At 40.4% G+C, this 24,454-nt stretch overlaps 1 protein-coding gene across 1 annotated transcript; it reads right to left on the bottom strand.

Moving 5' to 3' along the window:
- Positions 1–5,927: 5,927 nt before the first annotated feature.
- Positions 5,928–24,237, bottom strand: LOC112253324 (retinal homeobox protein Rx1-like). Its single transcript, XM_024425324.1, has 4 exons — positions 23,939–24,237; positions 17,504–17,890; positions 10,733–10,986; positions 5,928–9,028 (listed from the first exon to the last, which is right to left on the bottom strand). The coding sequence occupies exons 2-4, from the start codon at positions 17,775–17,777 to the stop codon at positions 8,585–8,587; spliced, it is 972 nt and encodes a 323-aa protein (XP_024281092.1). The 5' UTR covers positions 17,778–17,890; positions 23,939–24,237; the 3' UTR covers positions 5,928–8,584.
- Positions 24,238–24,454: the final 217 nt, after the last annotated feature.

Here is a 24,454-nt window from a genome sequence, read left to right as displayed (position 1 = left end):
AATGATGGGCATTGTCATGCTGAAACAGGAAAGGAGCTTCCCCGAAATGTCCCAAGCAGGTCAGAAATTTGATGAACTGACGTGTTGGAAAGGTGGCATCCTATGACGGTGCCAAGTTTAAAGTCACTGAGCTCTTCAGTAAGGCCATTCTACTGCCAATATTTGTTTGTGGAGATTGCATGGCTGTGTGCTCGATTTGATACACCTGTCAGCAATGGGTCTGAAATAGCCGAATCCACTAATTTGAAGGGGTGTCCACATACACAGGTGTGTGTGTGTGTGTGTGTGGGGGGGACAACAAACACTGGCACCAGCCAACATATCCTCTGCTCACAACCCCTATCTCACACTGACTTCCAATTATGTCATGTGAAAAAGCTGTGTCCCATTGAAAAGCTCCCTCCTTTCCCTTATTATCCCCACTGAGGAACGCGTCCTCCCAATCAGCCTGTTAACTCCAGCCCTTGGCCCTTTAGAGGCAATGGAGTAAGAAACAAAATAATATATTATGTAATTATTTATTCATTAGAGACTTAATTGTTCTTAATGAATTACAATAGCTCTGTGAGTAGTAACAAGTGAGTGAGTGATTTATGGAGTAAGCCTTGTTTTTTTTGGTGCGCTCCACTAATCTTGCCGGTCAGCCACCTTCGGGTTTCCCATCTTTATTCCATTGCTGTAACCATGACATTTTGAGAAATGTTGTCTTTTGTGTTTACAGAGCATAAGATACGGAGATAACAAGGGTCAACGAAGAGGGGATCCGCAACACAAAAAACTTTACAGATTGGAGAACTGTATCCTTGGGCAAAAGACAGAAGCATCATGTGAGAAAAGACGAATAATGATGCGATATATATGTATACACAGTACCAGTCAAAGGTTTGCACACTTACTCACTCAAGGTTTTTAATTTAAAAAAAAAAACTATTTTCTACATTGTAGAATAATAGTGAGGACATCAAAACTATGAAATAACACACATGGAATCATGTAGTAACCAAAATATATGTAATATTTGAGATTCTTCAAAGTTGCCACCCTTTGCCTTGGTGACAGCTTTGCACTCTCTTGGCATTCTCTCAACCAGCTTCTGGAATGCTTTTCAATTAACAGATGTGCCTTGTTAAAAGTTAACTTGTGGAATTTCTTCCCTTACTGCGTCTGAGCTAGTCAGTTGTGCTGTGACAAGGTAGGGGTGTATACAGAATATATCCTTATTTGGTAAAATACCAAGTCCATATTATGTCAGAAACAGCTCAAATAAGCAAAGAGAAACAACAGTCAATCATTACTTTAAGACATGAAGGTCGGTCAATACTGAACATTTCAAGAACTCTTAAAGTTTCTTCAAGTGCAGTCGCAAAAACCATCAAGCTCTACGATGAAACTGGCTCTCATGAGGACCGCCACAGGAAAAGAAGAGTTACCTCTGCTGCAGAGGATAAGTTCATTAGAGTTACCAGTCTCACAAATTGCAGCCCAAATAAATGCTTCACAAAGTTCAAGTAACAGACACATCTCAACATCAACTGTTCAGTGGAGACTGTGAGAATCAGGCCTTCATGGTAGAATTGCTGCAAAGAAATCACTACTAAAGGACACCAATAAGAAGAAGACTTGCTTGGGCCAAGAAGCATGAGCAATGGATATTAGACCGGTGGAAATCTGTCCTTTGGTCTGGAGTCCAAATCGGAGATTTTTGGTTCCAACCACTGTGTGTCTGTCAGATGCAGAGTAGGTGAACAGATGATATCCGCATGTGTGGTTTTCACTGTGAAGCATGGAGGAGGTGTCGGGGTGCTTTGCTGGTGACACTGTCTGTTATTTACTTAGAATTCAAGGCACACTTAACCAGCATGGCTACCACAGCATTCTGCAGCGATACGCCATCCCATTTGGTTTGCGCTTAGTGGGACTATCATTTGTTTTTAAACAGGACAATGACCCAACACACCTCCAGGCTGTGTAAGGGCTATTTGACCAAGAAGGAGAGTGATGGAGTGCTGCATCAGATGACCTGGCCTCTAGAATCACCCGACCTCAACCCAATTGAGATGGTTTGGGATGAGTTGGACCGCAGAGTGAAGGAAAAGCAGCCAACAAGTGCTCAGCATATGTGAGAACTCCTTCAAGACTGTTGGAAAAGCATTCCAGGTGAAGCTGGTTGAGAGAATGCCAAGAGTGTACAAAGTTGTCATTAAGGCAAAGGATGGCTACTTTGAAGAATCTCAAATATAAATTCTATTTTTATTTGTTTAACACTGTTTTGGTTACTACATGATTCCATATGTGTTATTTCATAGTTTTGATGTCTTCACTATTATTGTAGAATGTAGAATATAGTCAAAATAAAGAAAAACCCTTGAATGAGTAGGCGTGTCCAAACTTTAGACTGGTACTGTATACTGTATTTTTTTTAAATGAATTGCTGGGGGTCAGTTATAGAAGCGTTCCCAACACTCGTGTGAGGACAACTCAGCATGTTGACTATAAATCAGAGACACACGGAAGGCCTAAACTGTGTTGGGCTCGGATTCCAAATGTGAACGACATTGGAGGAGATGGTTGAATTTTGCACAACAAAAGCTTCTACGTTGATCTGCTGCTCTTTTCCCATCCTTTTCTTTGTGCCACTCACTCCATCTCAACGCATGCCTACCCCGGCCCTGGCTGCGCCGTGCCAAGATGTCCAGCAGTCAGTGTCTGCTCAGGCCCGGCCTGGCCACTAATCCCTGAGCTGTCAGAGAACCACGCTCTGAACTCACCCTGGTCCTCAGGAAAAGGCTCTAATTGGGAGATTTTCTACATCATTAACTCTGATGAGCAGCCATCCCACCCTTACTACAACCCTTCTCTCTCTCTCTCTCTCTCTCTCTCTCTCTCTCTCTCTCTCTCTCTCTCTCTCTCTCTCTCTCTCACTTGTACGCTCTCTCTCTCTTTCTTCTTGCTTCCACACTCACACTCTTGTCTCTCTCTCTTTCTTTCTCTCTCTTGCTTACACTCTCTCTCTCTTGTTCCCTCTGCCCCCTCCACCCCCACTCTATCCCCTCACGATTAGGATGTCCTCCCACGGCAAGAGAAAAAATTGTTTTACAAGTGCAGTTTTCTCATCCACACGGTGTTGTTTGTTTGAGAACACTGGATAGATAGGATCTCCAAGAACAATATAACAGCATGTGTGCAGTGAGCTGTTCTTTAATGATGAGAGAGACTACTACTTGTTGCCATCAAAGGAAATCCTGTTTTATTAAGAATCCCCTATAACCACACTACTTTTGAAGATGAATCTTTTGGCTTAATTGTTCATTAATTGTTCATTAATTGCCAGATCCTAACACTTTCTCCAAAGTTTTGCTTAGAATCAGTCAAAGGACGTGAGTCATTAAATTACCTCTATAAAAAAACACCAGGTAGTTGAAATGTATAACACACACAGATCCAAAAAGAACCTTCATAGCAAAATCAAGTTTTTTTCTAACATTCTGTTGTGTTCACTCTTTTTTGGCCCCAGATGGCCCCGATGATAGGTTCTCCGGGCTCCCATCTGACAGGAAGTGTGGTTCACATGATGGGGAGGCGAGTGCGGCAGGACCAGCCCACTGTGAACATGTGCTGCAGCGGCAGCGCCCGGGGGCAATTAGGGAGCAGCGGCCCCTGTAGACCCCCAACCCCCCCCGGAGCCTGATTGATTGGAGCCTCATCATTCTAACGGGCTGGCACCAAGCCACCAGCCAGAGATCAGGGGACATGAGGGTGTGGGAGGAAGGCTACTATTCACTGTGTGTTAGATCCCATCTCTATCCTATCCTCTATACTATAGTAAGCCTACTGCTACAGAGCTGTATTATCCTACTTCAGAAACCGTACTGTAGTGTCAACCGTTTACATTCAAAGATTACAGTAGATCGATATTCACAGTCAGTGGATTTATAGAGTAGGTAGGATAACGGGGCCAGGAGACAAAAATTATATCAAACTATATTTGTTTATTTTTTAAGTAGATATTACATTTTTCCAGAACATGGACATCAACATTTCAGACAAAATCAAAGTAAACAGTAGGAGAACAAGAACACATTACAAATTGATTGTTATACAGGGAATTAAAAAGTGTCCTGTATATTTTCAGATATAAATCTAAAATGAACTTCTGAAGTTTCTAGTGCATTTTTGAAACAATATCTAAACTTTGGCTTATTCTTGGTCCCAGTACCACATAATGAAAAAAACATTTCTAAACATATCTTTTAATGTGCAAACTAACCCTGTTTCTCTGTTGGGCGTGAGGTCCCAAAAATATCTGACAAGAGTTAAGAGCTAAAGAAAACAACATAAAAACTAGACAACTGCAAGTAAATTAGGAAAAAATGAACAGCCTATTTACAGTTGAAGTTGGAAGTTTACATATACCTTAGCCATATATATTTCAACTCAGTTTTGCACAATTCCTGACATTTAATCATAGTAAGGATTCCCTGTCTTAGGTCAGTTAGGATCACCACTTTATTTTAAGAATGTGAAATGTCAGAATAATAGCAGAGAGAATGATTTATTTCAGCTTTCATTTTTTACATCACATTCCCAGTGGGTCAGAAGTTTACATACACTCAATTAGTATTTGGTAGCATTGCCTTTAAATTGTTTAACATAGGGAGAAACATTTTGGGTAGTCTTCCACAAGCTTCCCACAATAAGTTGGGTGAATTTTGTCCCATTCCTCCTAACAGCGCTGGTGTAACTTAGTCAGGTTTGTAGGCCTCCTTGCTCGAACACACTTTTTCAGTTCTGCCCAAAGATTTTCTATAGGATTGAGGTCAGGGCTTGTGATGGCCACTCTAATACCTTGACTTTGTTGTCCTTAAGCCATTTTGCCACAACTTTGGAAGTATGCTTGGGGTCATTGTCCATTTGGAAGACCCATTTGCGACCAAGCTTTAACTTCCTGACCGATGTCTTGAGATGTTGCATCAATATATCCATGTAATTTTCCTCCTCATGATGCCATCTATTTTGTGAAGTGCACCAGTCCCTCCTGCAGAAAAGCACCCCCACAACATGATGCTGCCACTCCCGTGCTTCACGGTTGGGATTGTGTTCTTCTGCTTTTTCCTCCAAACATAGCGATGGCCAAACAGTTCTATTTTTGTTTCATCAGACCAGAGGACATTTCTCCAAAAAGTACGATCTTAGTCCCTATGTGCAGTTGCAAACCGTAGTCTGGCTTTTTTATTGCGGTTTTGGAGCAGTGGCTTCTTCCTTGCTGAGCGGCCTTTCAGGTTATGTCGATATAGGACTCGTTTTTACTGTGGATATAGATACTTTTGTACCTGTTTCCTCCAGCATCTTCACAAGGTCCTTTGCTGTTGTTCTGGGATTGATTTGCACTTTTTGCACCAAAGTACGTTCATCTCTAGGAGACAGAACGCATCTCCTTCCTGAGCCGTGTGACGGCTGTGTGGTCCCATGGTGTTTATACTTACATACTATTGTTTGTAAAGATGAACGTGGTACCTTCAGGCGTTTGGAAATTGCTCCCAAGGATCAACCAGACTTGTGGAGGTCTACAATGTTTTTCTGAGATCTTGGCTGATTTCTTCTGATTTTCCCATGATGTCAAGCAAAGAGGCACTGAGTTTGAAGGTAGGCCTTGAAATACATCCACAGGTACACCTCCAATTGACTCAAATTATGTAAATTAGCCTATCAGAAGCTTCTAAAGCCATGCAATAATTTTATGGAATTTTCCAAGCTGTTTAAAAGCACAGTCAACTTAGTGTATGTACACTTCTGACCCACTGGAATTGTGATACAATTACATAATCTATCTGTAAACAATTGTTGTAAAAATTACTTGTGTCATGCACAAAGTAGATGTCCTTACCAACTTGCCAAAACTATAGTTCGTTAAAAAGACATTTGTGGAGTGGTTGAAAATGAGTTTTAATGACTCCAACCTAAGTGTATGTAAACTTCCAACTTCAACTGTATTAGGGCATAATTAGCAAAACAACAATGATGATAGTGAGAGTTTATCATAGAATCCCATAACACACCAGTAAAAAATATATATATATTATTTGAAGTATTGTCCGATGGTGCTATTACCGTCTATGACAAAAAGACAGTTTTATAGGTGCAGTAATACATTGAAAATACTTTGGAAAATTCACAGTAAGTTGGATGAATTGACAAGTCTGTGGTGAGTCTGCAACTTTTTCAAACAGTTGTTCTCTGTTAGTCTGGCAGCAAAGCCATTTTGAGTTTCCTTTTAAATCAAATGCTGCAACAATGTACATTTTGTGTGAAGGAATTGATTTTCTTCATATTGTAATAGTCTAAAAAATATCACTGAAATAAAAATAATGAAATGTTATCCCTCGTGCCTATTCAATTACATTAGGATAAATAATGTTAATATCTGTAAAAAGTCTCAGAAAAATCTAATTGCTAAATTATTTTCCATCAGGAATGATTCATTCTACCTAGCCCTATATATGACATATTGTCATTTTACAATGTGCAGTATACAGGGGTGGTTGGAGTAAAAAAAGTTTTACCATACACAAACCAGTTAATGGGGACCCAATCTCCCCAATGCCATATTAAATATACATGCAGTCATTATCAAAACATAATGCCACAATGGACCTGTACACCCCATGTAGTAGCTCATCTCTTTGACGTAGAATTACAAAAAAACATTCATGATACAATAGACAAATCATGCTCTTTTTTCATTCCCAGAGGCCTATTTAGTGCAGTCTCTGACCATTTTCCCCCTCGAACTTTAGACAAAGAAGATGGTCTTGGATCAATTGTGCCAACAAAGACTAAACTATGTGTGGTGACATCAGACCATTCTCCTTCTGCTGCTCTGCATGTACACACAGTGACGGAAGGCCAAGCTGCCTTCTCCAACAGCCACTGAGACAAAAAATAGGTTACTTTAGTGGCCTCTTTGCTCTGTCCCCTTGTCCTCTTCCAAACCCTACTGTGTGAGAAGGAGGTCACCTGGCTTCCATTCTCTCTCTGTACGAGGCTTACGCCATAGAACTCTCTGTTTGACTGACCCAAACATGTTTAGCAGCTCCAATTCAAAACTAAAACAGATATTTTCTTCCTCAGTTAATCAAGATGTCACACACTGAGGGTGCCATACAATTCAGAGATTGGATTTTGATATGTACCACTCCTCAAGACCCATTCTCAAGGAACAAGAGCCTCACGTTGTTTGACTTGCCAGCACCTCTGTGAAAGAAGTTGTTGATATCAGTGTGTGTGCTGTCTGGAGTGTTTGTGTGTGTATGCAGTCTGGAGTTAGTCTCAGGACAATCATAATTTTAGTCAATTAAGACTAAATCACTTTCAGTTGAGTTGATTGAGTGTTAAAACATGTTCACGTCTTTTCAAATGAAATAGCATGACAGATTGTCTTACGCATCCTCAGCTGAAAGCGTAATCCAGCCAGAGCCAGGACATATCAACCATGACCCCACAACCCACAGTGTGGACAGAGGCTCTCCACTGTAACTGCAGTTACCACAGACAGAAATATAGTGTTCTCCGTCTTCGGGGAGGTGGCCCTTGTTTTCTTTTTCTTCAGGTGTTGAAATAACCTGACCATCATAACTAGGTGAATGATTATGTTTTTCAGGGTCATAGACATAGTGATTCACACCGCCGCAACCTTCAACTACTATTATGGGAGACATGGCATGTCCAATCACAAATACTGAGAGAATGACTAGTTAATTGACCCATAACATTCATGACAAATTAGACAATTGGATTAATTACAAAAATACACAAACCTTAATTTGCAGAGTTAAATGTGACCGTGTGTGAGCACTCTACAAAATGTATTTTGTGAAAGGATCTGGAGGGGACTTCATTATTAGATTCATGGCTAACAGCAAGGTACAAAATATTAAAACTACTCTTACAAAAAGTTAAATAATGATTAACAAAATTAACACATGGACAGTCTGAGTTATCTGCATTACAAACTTAACTAGCGTGTACAGGGTTTGCATTTTTACAGGAATACTGAGGAAGTATTTGTTGCCTTGGTTACGGCATCCAAACTTTGAGATAAGGATCCAAATCAAAAAGTTGCCATAAAGGGCAATTAGTGTCTAGTGGAATCGTTGTTCCAGTTGCTTCATAAAAGTTCATCTTAAAAAAAAACATAAAAAATCAAGTAACACTTGTGTCTCGCTGCCTTCCACCATAACTTAGTTAACTTGAGTAGTCCTTGCAGTCCTTTTGGAAAATGCTTGCTTGTTAATTTTCATTTGCGAGGCCTTTCTTGACATTCTGAGTCATAGGGTCCTTTCTGGGTGGTGGCACACAAAATATGCATCAATTTCCAATCCTTCACATTACTAGTAGAAAAGGAACTCAAAACAGAGACCAAGAACCATTCTAATATAAAGGTCGCTGGTGCTGGAAATCTTAGATATATCAGGAGTCATAACTGTGCATTTCTCGGTGCCATCACTGCAATCCTGTCGCATGGAAAAAGGCATTAGCATGGACCCAAAATCCCAATCAGGCCTGCAAACACAGTGTCAATATCCCATCACATGGGCTGCCAGGTTTTGTCCATGGAATGGATGTGTTCCTTGGCTTTCATCCTCAGCGCTGCGATGCTGGAGCTCCTCTGGTCCACGTCCTCCATTGGATACTTGTCGGTGAAGGGACCGGAACACTGGTACGGAGGAGGTGTCATGGATTGCATCCCCTGGCCCATGGGTGAAGGGCTGTTGAGGAAGCTGTGGCTGGGGTAGCCTCCCTGCAGTCCCTGGCCTGTGCCCATGAAGCCTGGGATGCTGTGAACTGGGGTGGCGCTGGACAGAGGGGAGGTCAGCCAAGGGTCCAGGGGGAGGGAGTTGCTCATGGGCCCCATATTGCTGTGCATGGGCGGCCGGTTAAATGAGAGCATGGGTGAGTCGTGCAACTTCATGGTGGTGGCGTCAAGCTTCTCTTGGCGCCTCCATTTGGCTCTGCGGTTCTGAAACCAAACCTAGAAGAAGGTAGAGGGTTTGGATTTATAGGGTAGAGTATTTACAGCACAGAGCATTTCAACTGATGCCAAATGGGATTAGTTTAGTGCTAATATTAGCATTATCAAACTACCTATTTTGGAGGCTTGGTATCAAATAAATTAATAAACTATTACTGAATTTAATTGTTCTGAGACCAGTTAGGGTTGCAAAATTCTGTAATATTTCAATAAATTCTCTGTTTTTTCCGAAATCCCGGTTGGAATCAGGAGGGAGTAAGCAGGAAATCCCAAATCCTCCAAACAGGATTACTGGAAACCAGGGAATTTATTGAAAGTTCCTGAAATATTGCAACACTAAGAGACCTTCAATTGCCTTGGCCTTCACATTTATCCTCCCCCCTGCTGTAACACTTTGCACATTTTTTGGGATGTCCCTAAAGCAGGGTTTCCCAATTCTTAGAATTTTCATTGTTGGACATAAAGACTGTAAAAACACCTGGAAATCAGTGATTTTAATTTAGGAAATCTGTTCCCAAGTATTCCCACGCATGATAGAGAGACATGTGATCATATAAAAATGCAAGCAAGGCTTGAAATTATTATGTTTTAGTCAAATATTATATCTGTTTGGGCTCCATGCGGTCAATTTGCAGTCTGCAAATTATGTTTAATTATGTTCCAGCCCCCCGATCATCCGCTCCACAAAAAATCCTCCCGCGGCTGAATCTACTTGATGATCCTTGCCCTAGAGAACCTGGGACCCGATCCATTGTCAGCATGGCTTGGACAGTGACACTTGAATGTTTGGCACCTACTGGAGCCTCTGAGCACCTATGGGCATGGTAATCTGCTGATTTTTTATTTTTACCTGTATTTTTTTTTTTTTTATCTAATTGAGATAACATCTCTTTTCCAAGAGAGACCTGGTCCAATAGCAGCAAGGGGAACAACGTTTCAGACAACACAACTTACATACACTAACACAACATTAAACAAAACTATAAACACACATACAGTACAACAATTACATATTACATTGAAAACACAAACATCTTGACTAAACACAGCTGGCCTTAGAGGCCTTAACAGGAGCATCTTAGAGGCCTTAAGTAAAATGTCCTATCATTACTCAGCAGCAGAAGACCATAATGTCAATGGGGCCTGTGTGCACAACAGCTACAGTTATATTTACAGCATGAGGTATTTAACCTGTACAGGCCAATCTTAAATCATTTCCACCTGCTTTAATACTTTGCCCTTAGACTCTACTATAAGACTGCCCTCTGCCATGCTAAGACAAGCTTCTAATGTCTATCCTCAGGAAACCAGAGACCTGAGCCATTGGGGACACGACATGGCTTTCTTTGTCACATGTATTTATAGTGCAACGTATGCTGTGAGAGACCCCGAAGCTCCTGAGGATCTAGAAATCTGCCCTAAAGTCCTGTCATCACTCATGATTATTATCTAAAGATTGAAAAAATGTATTTCTGACCCAGTGATGTTTTTTATACGAAAGCATAAGCAATTTGTCCACTGTATTCAGCTCTAAACAACTTAACTAGGGGAAAAATTCACATTGGACCAAGGTTGTACCTGATCAGATTTGTACGAATGTGAGCTCACTACTGACTGCTGTTGTCACAATGATTTGCTAGAAAGTCAGAGGAGTTGACCAGAGCACAGCACAGTAACAGTAACAATAGTGGTGGACAAACCTACCTGAACTCTGACTTCAGGGAGGTTAACCTTCATGGCCAGCTCCTCACGGCTGTACACATCAGGGTAGTGGGACTTCTCAAAGGCACGCTCCAGCTCGTGCAGCTGGTAGGTGGTAAAGGTGGTGCGGTTGCGCCGGTGCTTCTTCTTGGGCCGCTCTTCTTCGCAGGGCACTGGACTCTTCCCACCGTTGCTGTCCACATTCTTCCTCAGTTCACTCATGTCCCCATCACACTTATCTGAGTACAGTACTGAATCTGTAGAGCCGATAGGGAGAAATAAGAGATTCAAATATGCTTAATCCATAAACAAAGTTACTTTGACTCCTTTTGATTTACCCAAACAAGCTTGTTTGACTTTCTCTGTGTGTAAATGTAAGTTGTTATTTTTTAAGCTTTACCCAGTTAAGTATCCTTAGCTTGTTAGCCAACTGTTGGCTTTAAGCTCCCCTATCATCAGCCTTATGTTATGTCTAATCAACATGTCTGTCTTGGCTAGACAGAGATTTTTCACAATTTCTGTAATCACGTGTGAGTGAATGGCCAATGGGAATGACCATTCAATGAAAGGTCTAGCTGTTGAAGGGTTAGGGTTGGACAAAAGCTGAAAACATGGGATATTCAAATGAGCTCCACAACCCATTAATAACTTGATCAGTGTATGTTCTGACAACTTTCCAGTAGAGCACACATTGATTTGACACCTGCAACAATAGGCTACTGTAGGTCATTGAAGCTGAAGTTGACAAAAGGAGGTTGACCAATATACTTCAATGTGACACTTAAAAACACCCCTTAGCAAATTGATGGAGATTAAAATTGTCTGTGGTAGACCTATAGGCTGGTACCTAGGTTAGCAGTAGCACAGTACAGAAAACCAGTGGAGAAGATGAAGAGGCAATCCCAGGTTCCTGTAAATCTAAAGAAATGAATGTCATCTGATATGGATATGTTGTAGTTATGTCAGATTACTGTATGTTGCACGTGTCAAAGCAGTGTGTCTTACTCTATGCATGCAAAGACAAGTTGATTATCCTTCAGCCTTGCAACAAAGCATGCTTGCACAGCATACAGATGTAGGATCTTAATTTGAGACAGTCCTGCAGCAATAGGAAATGTGAATTGTTATGTGGATTATAATTCATGGACATTTTTGTAAGGGTTGATGTATTTTTCGTAAGGGAAAATCAAGTCTGACATTTCTGTGTAAATTACAAACTTCTGAATTATTTTTAAACCTCAAACACACTACAAGTTAGAAATTTCCTGCATTGCATTTCCTGCAACAGGGTGATCAAATTAAGATCCTACATCTGTACGTGGCACTGACTTGCTAAGGCCTTCACTGCAGATTTCCCTCTTCAGAGGGAAACAGATGCACCCTGTTATTTCCTCTGATGGCGTCCACATATACTTAACTCTAATCTACGTAGGACATTCATTTGTATCAGCTTCATAATCAGGAGAATACTGTAATCATTACAAGGAAATGGGTAAAGCCGTAACATGCTGGCTGAATTAGCTTTAGTCAAAGGGTAATCAAATTCAAATCGGGCACAAAGATGACCATCAGATCAGTTGCCCCCTCTACGCATCTGCCATCATAGCAGTGATCTATGCATCTGTACTGTATAATAAATTATCGGTAAACAAATTATCTATTGGGACACTTCAAACACGTCAATTCTGTAATTTTCCAGTTTGGGTTAATATTGTGGGTCATATTCATTATCAGTTCACATTGACCATATAACTTTATAACTACCCATTTGGCACATGGAGGGAAAGGGATTCTTTGGGGGCTTCGTTTTACAATACTTAGCCAAAACTTTCTTGCTCCGTCACCAAACCAAATATGGCTAGCCCCAGCCCAGTTCAAACCCATGACCCAGTAGGAACCAACTTTAAACCCACTAGTGGATTCCGACCATTATCAAATCCTGCTAAATGAATCTTCCTATCAAACCAGTGCCTGATTGATTCCAGACAGAAAGCCAAGCAAAACCTTAAATTAACAGACAGGGGCAGCTAGAAGTATTTTGGGGTCCATTGATCTTTCTCTCATTAACAGCCTATGACAATGCCCATAGTGACACAATGGAGAGGTCAGGCTGGGTTCAGTGACCAGCCCACTGCCTGTCAGCCTGTTGGAACCACCCGTCTAAAGATCTTGACATGTTAACAGTCCAGCAGTAAACCTCAATGTGGAGGGAACAAAGTGATGCAATGTAGTACGAAGTGCCCATTCAGACGGAACAGGGGTGACTAACAAGTTAGTTATGTGTTAAGTACATGTAAATTAGTACTGAATACCAAGTGCTCAGTTGGTAGAGCATCTCACTTGCATCTCCAGGTTTGTGGATTCGATTCCTACGGGGACCAATACAAAAGAGCACGAAAATATATGCACTCAGTACTATAAGTCGTTCAAGATAAGGGCATCTGCTAAATGACTAAAATGTAAATGTAATGTAAATGAGACATTATTGATAATATTTTATAGTCAATTGGTACAACCATATCAAAAGACATGAGTCATGACAAATGCTGATTTGTGCTGCATGTTTCATCAACCTTTTTGTTTTTTTGATCCCATAGAACCAGAATATCAAAACTGGCAGAGATAAAAAGATGTCCCACATTTCATGCAGAGATAAAATGTTAATAAAATGTAACTGCACAATATCATGTGTCCAACAGAAGATTAGGGGAATTCCACAAGGGAATAGGGGTGGGACGAAACACCCTCACCATCTTGTTTTGTAGTTTATCTCTCAATATCAGCATGATTTCACAGTTTTTGCAAGGTACAGCAACATGTCATGTACAATACCCCTATAGAGATACAATAGAATGTGAGAGAACCAGACTGTCTGCAGGGCTACAACTCATGCAGCCATTGAGGTCATCGTTGCCTCAACGCATTGATGCAATGGAAATAATAAAATCTTAATGACTTAAGTAAATCATTACATCACTAAAAGGGAAGTGTGCAAGTTCAGGCGTCCTCCTACGCACTTTGTGGTCCACTAATGAGAAATGAAGGGTTAGTATTAGAGGTTCGGTTTAGTTTTTTCCATTGGTTGGACGTTAGCACGTTGGACTCGCCAATTGGTGTCACTTCGTTAGTCAGTATGTGATACACCTGCGCTGATATCGTTAATCAGAAGGTGTTGTGATATAGGCTAGGGGGCAGTATTTTGATGTTTGAATGAAAAACATGCCCAAAGTAAACTGCTTATTTCTCAGGCCCAGAAACTAGAATATGCATATAATTGGCAGATTAGGATAGAAAACAATTCACCGGATGTAGACGAAAATGATCCCGCTAAAGGGATCTGAGCGGCAAGAGGATTTATTAAGAGCAGCTGGCCCAGTGCTCCAGTTGGCTTGAGCGATGTGGAACCTTTTAGTTGGCTCTCCCTATTTGATTTCTAAAAAAACAATCCTGTATCTGATCTTCCCTGTTCTAATTTTGCTCTACTTTTTGGATTGCAAACAAAATTGCAATTGTTTGCCAAGAGGCAAACAAAATTAAAACCTACCCCAAATGTAAAGATGGGAAGCGGGTGGGTATAATTTGTGGAATGTTCCAACAGGAATCTGTTCCATAAACTTTGAAAATAATGATGCCAACAAACAACGCATACAAAGTAGCATGATCAATTCACCTAGCTAACTAGCTGCCGAATAGGCCTCAACTCACCACATAGTTCATTCTTAATTTTTCATTTTTGTTGAACCTTTATTTAACTAAGCAAGTCAGTTAAGAACAAATTCATATTTACAATGACGGTCTAGGAACAGTGGGTTAACTGCCTTGTTCAGGGTCAGAATTACATTTTTACCATGCCAGCGCAAGGATTCAATCTAGCAAACTTTCGGTTACTCGCCTACTGCTCTAACCACTAGGCTACCTGCCGCCCCAATAATGTTTGTCCATAGGCTACCAGAGTGAAAACTTAACAAAATTGCCCACTCCCTACCTAGTATCTTATTCTGCCACTATACAACTTTGTATGCGTTGTTTGTTGGCAACCTTGCTATTTACAAAGTTTTTGGAACGGATTCCTGTTGGAATATTCCACAAATTATACCCACCCGCTTCCCATCTTTACATTTGGGGTGGGTTTTAATTTTGTTTGCCTCTTGGGCAAATTTTGTGGCCGCTCATGGTGGGTGTCTTTCAGGTCCCATTTGTTGCTAATCAACTTTCAAACCTCTCCTAGAACTCCACCTGTTTCGTTGTGGTTGTTTTTTGTTAGTTCCCCCATCTCTTTGAGTGGGAACAAAAACAACTGCACTCAAATTACTATGTTTGGTATGGTTACACAAGACAGAAAAAACGAAAGTAGAACATCTAGCAACCCCAAACGGGTTGCATGTTCGAATATCATCTGACAACTTTATTATTTTTGCAACTACTTACAACTTTTTTGTTATTTTGCAACTACTTAACATGTCAGCTCTTCCCCCAACCGTAACCCCAGTGTTGCCATCTCTCACTCTCACATGCCACACCTCTTATTTTTCACGCATCGAAAAGAGTACTGCTTTAATTTTCTAATCAATTCAGTGAGTTCTTTCAACTGTACCTCCTAAGCGTTTTGAAATCGGAGCATATACCCCTACAATTCTACATCACGAACATTATAACCGCAGCAGCTTCTCCTAAGATAGACATCATTTTCCTGCCACTGCACTGAACCATGGCAGACTGAAGTGTCTGATTGGTTTAGTAAGGGTCCGGGACCAAGGGGATGTGATGCGCGTTTGCAAATAAAACACCCTCACGGTTAGAGTGGAGCAGACAGCCATGGCAGACTGGATAGGCACATTCGTTCTGATCTAGGCCTACTTAACCAAGTTTATGAACTCAATTTTCAAAAGAGCAGCATGGCAACTTGTAGTGTGGTTTTTACACAATTGTCAACATTATTTCTGTCACTCCTGTCCCAGAATGCTTTCTTTTGACAGCATGTGATACTAGTGATGTAATCCACCAGTTACATGAGCCCAGATCCATAGGCTATATTATTCATCTTGTTTGGTCGGTCATTGGCAATTTAGCACTAGGTTCATTAGGCTGTAACATCGAAAAGGCAGCATTCAGCATGAATTTTGTCCAAGTGACCTGATTTGTCTGATGATGAACATGATTTTTCCCAAACAGATTGTGAACCCAAATGTGTAACTGATTCTCGTAGGCGGACAATACATTGAAAGATAATTTGGGTTGGATGTAAGGGCAGACTTTGGCTATGTCATATTGTCTTCAGGAGATTTACTTTTAAATGAATTTGCTCTTTCACCATAGCTGATGTAAGTCATTAGAACAATTCCGATCCCCTATAATGGGCTAACATATATAATCATTAGTGTGAAAGAATAATACTGTTATTCCCCATACTGGTATTATTTTATTTGTATAAAAAAAAAATCTATTTGGAGATGGCAATGCATTCTTGTAAAATTTGAAGGAGAGCTGCACACTCTAATAATAACCTAATATCGACAGACAAGCTGTCTTCGTCAGGGTATATATATAATGCATTATTGTAAGCATTTATGGGCAGTGTTGAATATAGGCTACATAAAATGAGAAAAGGCTATTTTGAAATACCCCTTGCCTCAAATATCCTGTTTTGTCATTTTAGTATTGTGCACAAGCTGCTAGACAGAAATGGCAGGCATACATGCAAAGGATCTTGCCTATGTAAGATGTTGGCAAGGTTTTACAAGCCTCAACCACCTGAAAATTGATATTCATTTGATTTTTATTGAATGTGGGGTAATTTGTAAAAAAAAATCAAATATCACATGAACATATTCAATCCTAGAGGATTTGGGAAACATAAATCCAGGGTGGCCTAAAGCCTCTTGGAGAGCTACCTCTATTTTAAAGGGATGAATTACATGTTTGTTTCTTGTGGACAAGGAGAGACTGCAATCCAGCCTATGGTTAGCCACTGCCACCACCTGTTAATATTAGCATTTTCTAACAAAAACCAATGTAAATCAATGTCCCTCAATAGCATACTCTAAATCATGCCCAAATAATCTCAAAGTATCTTCAAACCAAGTGGACCCCCAGACTAGGGGATGGAGCCACTGACATTCACGATAGGAAATTTCACTCTAAGCTTTCTTCAAAAGTTGGCAGCCCTGTAACCCTAACCTTAGCCCTTTAACCTAACTCCTAACCTTACCTAGCTAACGTTAGCCAATTGGAATTCGGAACATATACATTTAGCAAATTCATAACATATTGCACAAATTGCAATTCACAACATATACGAATTGTAATTCGTATTATGTATGAAATGGATGATGGACATCCACAAATTAATATATACAATACAATACATATAATACTAATTGGAGTATACCCGATCTACTACTGTATATTACGTCTACCCCTGAGTCCAGGTTGGAATAATGTGAGCAATATCTCTCATGCCATCTTCCCCTATCCATATTGTATATGTAAATGTTTTTATAAATGCATTGTGTGTTATTATAATGCCTATGACAGATACATTTCCCCCTTGGGCTGATGGTAAATGAAGTAAATTCCTTGCACTTATCCTGCATTAGCTGCTTTCTACATTCAACATGTTCCTATCAGATGGGGCTTGATAACTTATGAAGACCAGCAAATTTGGCAGTGTGTTATGTCCTTATACATTCTGAGCCATGCGTAAATGCCACAGAATCAGAACTGTGATGTACAGTTTGCCCAGTGGAGTGTTTATCTCTCTACGGGGAGACTCACCATGGTAGGACCTCTGTTCTGAGAGGTGCCCATAGGGGTGTGACAGGTCCTGCTTCCCAGGGTCCCCCAGGCCATCCACGCCCACTTTGTGTGGTCCTGGACCCTCAGAGGGGGTGAGCAGGGGGTCCTGGTCTTTGCTGAAGCCCAGGATGACATCAATGCTGTGGACGCGGCCGCCCATCGCCAACCCCCCTCCTTTCACCATCTCGTGGAAGTTACTGGGCGAGAGGCAGCTGTCATCCACCACACTCATGGTATCCAATGATAAATGCATTCGAACGTTCGGACGCTTTCTCTATACTTTAGCAGGGAAAAGTAGACTTGAATCAGCTTCGTGAAGGAACAGGTCCAAGGATGAGTTTTAAAGTGATGTCCTCCACAAGTTCTCTGCACATGCAAAACACAGTCCAAGTCATCACATGATCAGAAGCAAGTCTGCTGTTTAGTAGAGCCACATGAAAATATTCAAACACTCTCACAACCACTACTATTCTGATGATAATAATATATAATCATTTGATTAACATAGTCTATTCAATATCAACAAAATTTCAGACACAAAATGGTTTTGAAACTCTGAGCAATAGTTAAAGGGGTATATGGTGTGTGTGTTTATCAAAATATGTATCGATCACTGGAGTTGATCTTTTAATGAGACATATTATTCAATTAATCAAAAGCAGACCATGTAATGCATCTTTATTCTATTGCATAAACTCATTATCAAGGATATTGAATGAATTGAGATTGATAGAAGTGGGATTGATTGACTTTACTGTATTATGGATCCTTCTACAAAAATGGTGTCTTTCCTGTCCCACCACCAGGAAAAGCACTTAAAAATGATGTTTTTGTTAATTGTTATTTGATAACAAAACATATGTTAGACAAATATATTCCAAACAATGTTTTTTAAACAGTATACCATAGAACATGGCAATTTGATGATTCATTTGGTAGTTTCATGTAAAGCCTTCAGGTCACACTGGTATAAAGGATTTGGAGACAGGCGCAGGAATACGCAATAGGGGTTTTTAATACACCCAAAACAAACACGTATACAAAAACACTGGGCTGTACCCAAACAAAAGAGCGAGGGTAAAGATTGTTGAACGACACGGGACGATATCTGTAATACTCCATATACAGTTGAAGTCGGAAGTTGACCTAGTTGACCAAACTCAGTTTTTCACAATTCCTGACATTTAATCGAAGTAAAAATCCCATGTCTTAGGTCAGTTAGGATCACCACTTTATTTTAAGAATGTGAAATGTCAGAATAATAGTAGAGAGAATGATTTATTTCAGCTTTTATTTCTTTCATCACATTCCCAGTGGGTCAGAAGTTTACATACACTCAATTAGTATTTGGTAGCATTGCCTTTGCATTGTTTAACTTGGGTCAAATGTTTTGGTTAGCCTTCCACAAGTTTCCTCAATAAGTTGGGTGAATTTTGGCCCATTCCTCCTGACAGAGCTGGTGTAACTGAGTCAGGTTTGTAGGCCTCCTTGCTCGCACACACTTTTTCAGTTCTGCCCACAAATTTTCTATGGGATTGAGGTCAGTGCATTGTGATGGCCACTCCAATACATTGACTTTGTTGTCCTTAAGCCATTTTGTGGTCAAATGGCTTGTGGACATTTTCCATTTGGAAGACCCATTTGCGACCTTCCTGACTGATGTCTTGAGATGTTGCTTCAATATATCCATGGCTTTCGACTCTGTCAATCACCACATTCTGATTGGCAGACTCATTAGCCTTGGTTTTTCAAATGATTGCCTCGCTTGGTTCACCAACTACTTCTCTGATAGAGTTCAGTGTGTCAAATCGGAGGGCCTGTTGTCCAGACCTCTTGCAGTCTCTATGGGGTTGCCACAGGGTTCAATTCTCAGGCCGACTCTCTTCTCTGTATACATCAATGATGTTGCTCTTGCTGCTGGTGATTCTCTGATGCACCTCTACGCAGGCGACACCATTCTGTATACATCTGGCCCCTCCTTGGACACGGTGTTAACTAACCTCCAGATGAGCTTCATTGCCATACAACACTCCTTCCGTGACCTCCAACTGCTCTTAAATACAAGTAAAACTGTAAATGCATGCTCTTCAACCGATCACTGCCCGCATCTGCCCGCATCACTACTCTGGACGGTTCTGACTTAGAATATGTGGATGACTACAAATACCTAGGTGTCTGGTTAGACCGTAAACTCACCTTTCAGACTCACATTAAGCATCTCCAATCCAAAATTAAATCTAGAATCGGCTTCCTATTTCGCAACAAAGCATCCTTCACTCATGCTGCCAAACATACTGACCATCCTCCAGATCTTCGACTTCGGCAATGTCATTTATAAAATAGCCTCCAACACTCTACTCAACAAAATGGATGCAGTTTATCACAGTGCCATCCGTTTTGTCACCAAAGCCCCATATACTACCCACCACTGCGACCTGTACGCTCTCGTTGGCTGGCTATCACTTCATACTCATCGCCAAACCTACTGGCTCCAGGTCATCGACAAGTCTTTGCTAGGTAAAGCCCCGCCTTATCTCAGTTCACTGGTCACTATAACAGCACCCACCCGCAGCACGTGCTCCAGCAGGTATATCTCACTGGTCACCCCCTTAGCCAATTCCCCCTTTGGCCGCCTCTCCTTCCAGTTCTCTGCTGCCAATGACTGAAACGAACTGCAAAAATCTCTGAAGCTGGAGACTCTTACCTCCCTCACTAGCTTTAAGCACCAGCTGCCAGAGCAGGTCACAGATCACTGCACCTGTGCATAGCTCATTTGTAATTAGCCCATCCAACCTACCTCATCCCCATACTGCATTTATTTATCTTGCTCCTTTGCACTCCAGTATCTCTACTTGCACCCTCATCTTCTGTACATCCTATCATTCCAGTGTTTAATTGCTATATTGTCATTACTTTGCCATCATGGCCTATTTAATGCCTTACCTCTCTTATCCTACCTCATTTGCACACGCTGCATACAGATTTTTCTACTTCTATTTTTGATTGTATGTTTGTTTATTCCATGTGTAACTCTGTGTTGTTGTATGTGTCAAACTGCTTTGCTATATCTTGGCCAGGTCGCAGTTGCAAATGAGAACTTGTTCTCAACTATCCTACCTGGTTAAATAAAGGTGAAATAAAAAATTATAATAAATATCCACATACTTTTCCATCCTCATGATGTCATCTATTTTGTGAAGTGCACCAGTCCCTCCTGCCAAAAAGCACCCCCATATCATGATGCTGCCACCCCCGTGCTTCACGTTTGGGATGGTGTTCTTCGGCTTGCAAGCGTCCCCCTTTTTCCTCCAAACAAAACGATGGTCATTATGGCCAAACAGTTCTACTTTTGTTTCATCAGACCAGAGGACATTTCTCCAAAAAGTATAATCTTTGTCCCCATGTACAGTTGCAAACCGTAGTCTGTCTTTTTTATGGCGGTTTTGGAGCAGTGGCTTCTACCTTGCTGAGCAGCCTTTCAGGTTATGTCGATATAGGACTTGTTTAACTGTGGATATAGATACTTTTGAAGTTATTTATTTCCAATTTAAGAAGTGTGGTTTGAGTTACAGTGGTCACCATCTTAGATATTATATATTTTCTGCAGATTTGTCACTGGTGTTACCTTCACTGGTGTTATTATAGAAATATGTTTTTTTTTAAAAGTAAATTATTACTCATCCAAAACATTTCTTAATATTATCATGAACCTTGTCTGTCTTTGATTATTTATGCAAATTCTATAGTCAAATAACATTCTGGAAAGCCTGAATTGTCATTAAAATATAGGTAACTCCAGTGACAGAGGCGACACAGGCATTTTTTTACATTTAATTTAATTTATTTAAGCTGTCATTCATGTTGATTTAGATTGTTAAGGGGTTTAATTAACTTTTATCTGACGTTTGTGTTGACAAAAAAACAATAATTTATATATTAAATGTACAGTACCAGTCAAAAGTTTGGACACACTCATTCAAGGGTTTTTCTTTATTTGTACTATTTTCTACATTGAAGAATAATAATGTATTCATCAAAACTATGAAATAACACATCATGTCGTAACCCAAAAAGTGTTAAACAAATCAAAATATATTTTACATTCATCAAAGTAGCCACCCTTTGCCTTGATGACAGCTTTGCACACTCTTGGCATTCTCTCAACCAGCTTCACCTGGACAGCTTTTCTTGAAGGAGTTCCCACATATGCTGAGCACTTGTTGGCTGCTTTTCCTTCACTCTGCAGTTCAATTCTTCCCAAACCACCTCAACTGGGTGATTGTGGAGGCCAGGTCATCTGATGCAGCACTCCATCACCCTCCTTCTTGGTCAAATAGCCCTTACACAGCCTGGAGGTGTGTTGACTCATTGTCATGTTGAAAAACAAATGGTAGTCCCAATAAGTGCAAACCACATGGGATGGCGTATCACTGCAGAAAGCTGTGGTAACCATGCTGGTTAAGTGTGCCTTGAATTCTAAATAAATCACAGACCGTGTCACCAGTAAAGCACACCCACACATCACACCTCCTCCTCCATGCTTCATGGTGGGAACCACACATGCAGAGATCATCCGTTCACCTACTCTGCATCTCACAAAGACATGTTGGTTGGAACCAAACATCTCACATTTGGACTCATCAGCGCAAAGGACAGATTTCCACCGGTCTAATGTCCATTGCTCGTGTTTCTTGGGCCAAGTGGTCTTTTCTTCTTATTGGTGTCCTTTAGTAGTGGTTTCTTTGCAGCAATTTGACCATGAAGGCTTGATTCATGGAGTCTCCTCTGAACAGTTGATGTTGAGATGTTTCTGTTACTTGAACTTTGTGAAGCATTTATTTGGGCTGTAATATGAGGTGCTTCGATCACACCAACAGCGTCATTGCATTTTGGTACACCAGAATGACATTAATTTCCAATGAAACGCTGCGTTTGCCTTGCAGCATTGCGTTGCAGAGGCAGTTGCAGTGCGTTCTGTGTGGTGCATACGTTGGACTTATCGAACGTATGTGTCAAACTGTATGCGTAGACGGCTTGACAGAAACGGTAGCAGAAGGTGAATGTTGAACTTTTGTTGCATACATATCCAGATGATGCTGCATCTATTTTGCACAATGACGCTGTCGGTGTGTTCGAAGAGTAATGAACTTATCCTCTGCAGCAGTGGTAACTCTGGGTCTTCCTTTCCTGTGGTGGTCCTCATGAGAGCCAGTTTAATCATAGCGCATGATGGTTTTTGCGACTGCACTTGAAGACACTTTCAACGTTTTTGAAATGTTTAGTATTGACTGACCTTCATGTCTTAAAGTAATGATGGACTGTCATGTATCTTTGCTTATTTAAGCTATTCTTGTCATAACATGGACTTGGTCTATTACCAAATAGGGCTACTTCCTGTATATCACCCCTACCTTGTCACAACCCAATTGATTGGCTCAAATGCATTAAAGAAGGAAAGAAATTCCACAAATTAACTTTTAACAAGGCACATCTGTTAATTAAAATGGATTTCAGGTGACTACCTCAACACTTTTTTGGTTACTACATGATTCCATATGTATTATTTCATAGTTTTGATGTCTTCACTATTATTCTTCAATGTAGAAAATAGTAAACATAAAGAAAAACCCTTGAATGTGTCCAAACTTTTGACAGGTACTGAATATATATATTTTTTAATTGGCTGGTCAAAAGGACACCATTGTCGTAGAACCACCCGGTATTACTGTAACATGTCAAATCACGTCTATTCCAGTTGCTCTCTGAAATATCTTATTTAGGGCTACATATATTTATAATGAGATTGACAGGTTTACAAGTTTATAATGAGATTGACAGGTGAAGTTTAGGGCAATAGTTCAATTTGATGGAGAAAAAAAAACATATTCGGCAAAATATGGGTATAAGGAACCATATATCATTTTTTGTATTGTCATAAATGGCTTTGTACAGTAGAGATAAGAGACTATTTACTGATTAAATATACAAAAACGTAAATGGCCCAAATGTGAAATTGAATTAGGCTTTACATATTAGAAATGTGCATAGTTATATTGTATTCAATATATATACAGTTGAATGACATTCAAGAGCACTTGTTTAGAGTTTATTTAAGCACTAGTATCATTACTGTAGTAAAATATACAAATTAGCCTACAATGCAAAGTTCTTAAAATGCACAATCTTTGTCTTTATATTTCACTGATAAGTTACTGTAAAACAAATCTATACTCTGTGGAAAAGAAGCGTCGTTTCCAATGCTAACAACCTTCTCACTGTCAGTGTCCATTTCATAAGATTTAAATGTCATGTAGAGACACTCTGTATGGCGAATATTGTTTAAAATGTTCATCTTTATTTTATAGTAGGCTAAACGTCACAACAAAGGAAAGAGTCATTTCGGTTTGAACCTACCTCTGAAGAAATGACATGCGTTTAGCACGGACTGTCAAAATTCCACCTGTTTCCTCCAATACCGCACTCTTCAATTACTGAGGCGGCTCATACCGGCGTCCTGTACACTGTACACCAAAGCCGTGCAAGTCTCACCCCCGGTCTATTCTTGGCTACCTTGCATCTCCTCTATATTCTCTCTTCACAAACAGTGTGCATAACATGCTGACACAAAAAGTGTGTGCATAAAACAAGCTTGACAACTAATGTGGTTTTGTTGCAGGCTATAACTTAGTCTTTCCAAAGCTCGGAGAGAGTAGTTCTGGTTGTGCTGGAGAATGGAAATAAAACGAGGGGATTAAAGAGGTTTATTAATTGGAATCCTTCCCCTTTAAGAATGATTGACAGTTGTTTTCTAGTCAAGTAATTGCACTAAATGTAGCTTGCATTCACCCCACAGGAGGAGGCCAGAGCTAATGAAGCCATGACAAGACTTTCTTTCAGAAATCTATTGTTTTAAAGACAAAGGTCTGACTG

Source organism: Oncorhynchus tshawytscha, linkage group LG06 (genome assembly GCF_018296145.1).
Source record: "Oncorhynchus tshawytscha isolate Ot180627B linkage group LG06, Otsh_v2.0, whole genome shotgun sequence".
Classification (NCBI taxonomy): Eukaryota; Metazoa; Chordata; class Actinopteri; order Salmoniformes; family Salmonidae; genus Oncorhynchus; species Oncorhynchus tshawytscha.
This window is presented reverse-complemented; position numbering and strand designations above follow the sequence as displayed.

Excerpts from the sequence above, each read along its gene's own strand:
- LOC112253324 (XM_024425324.1), bottom strand. The coding sequence starts at position 17,777 with ATGCATTTATCATTGGATACCATGAGTGTGGTGGATGACAGCTGCCTC. Across the intron at positions 10,987-17,503 it reads AGAACAGAGGTCCTACCATG|ATTCAGTACTGTACTCAGAT; the intron begins GTGAGTCTCCCC and ends TCGGCTCTACAG. Across the intron at positions 9,029-10,732 it reads TCCCTGAAGTCAGAGTTCAG|GTTTGGTTTCAGAACCGCAG; the intron begins GTAGGTTTGTCC and ends ACCTTCTTCTAG.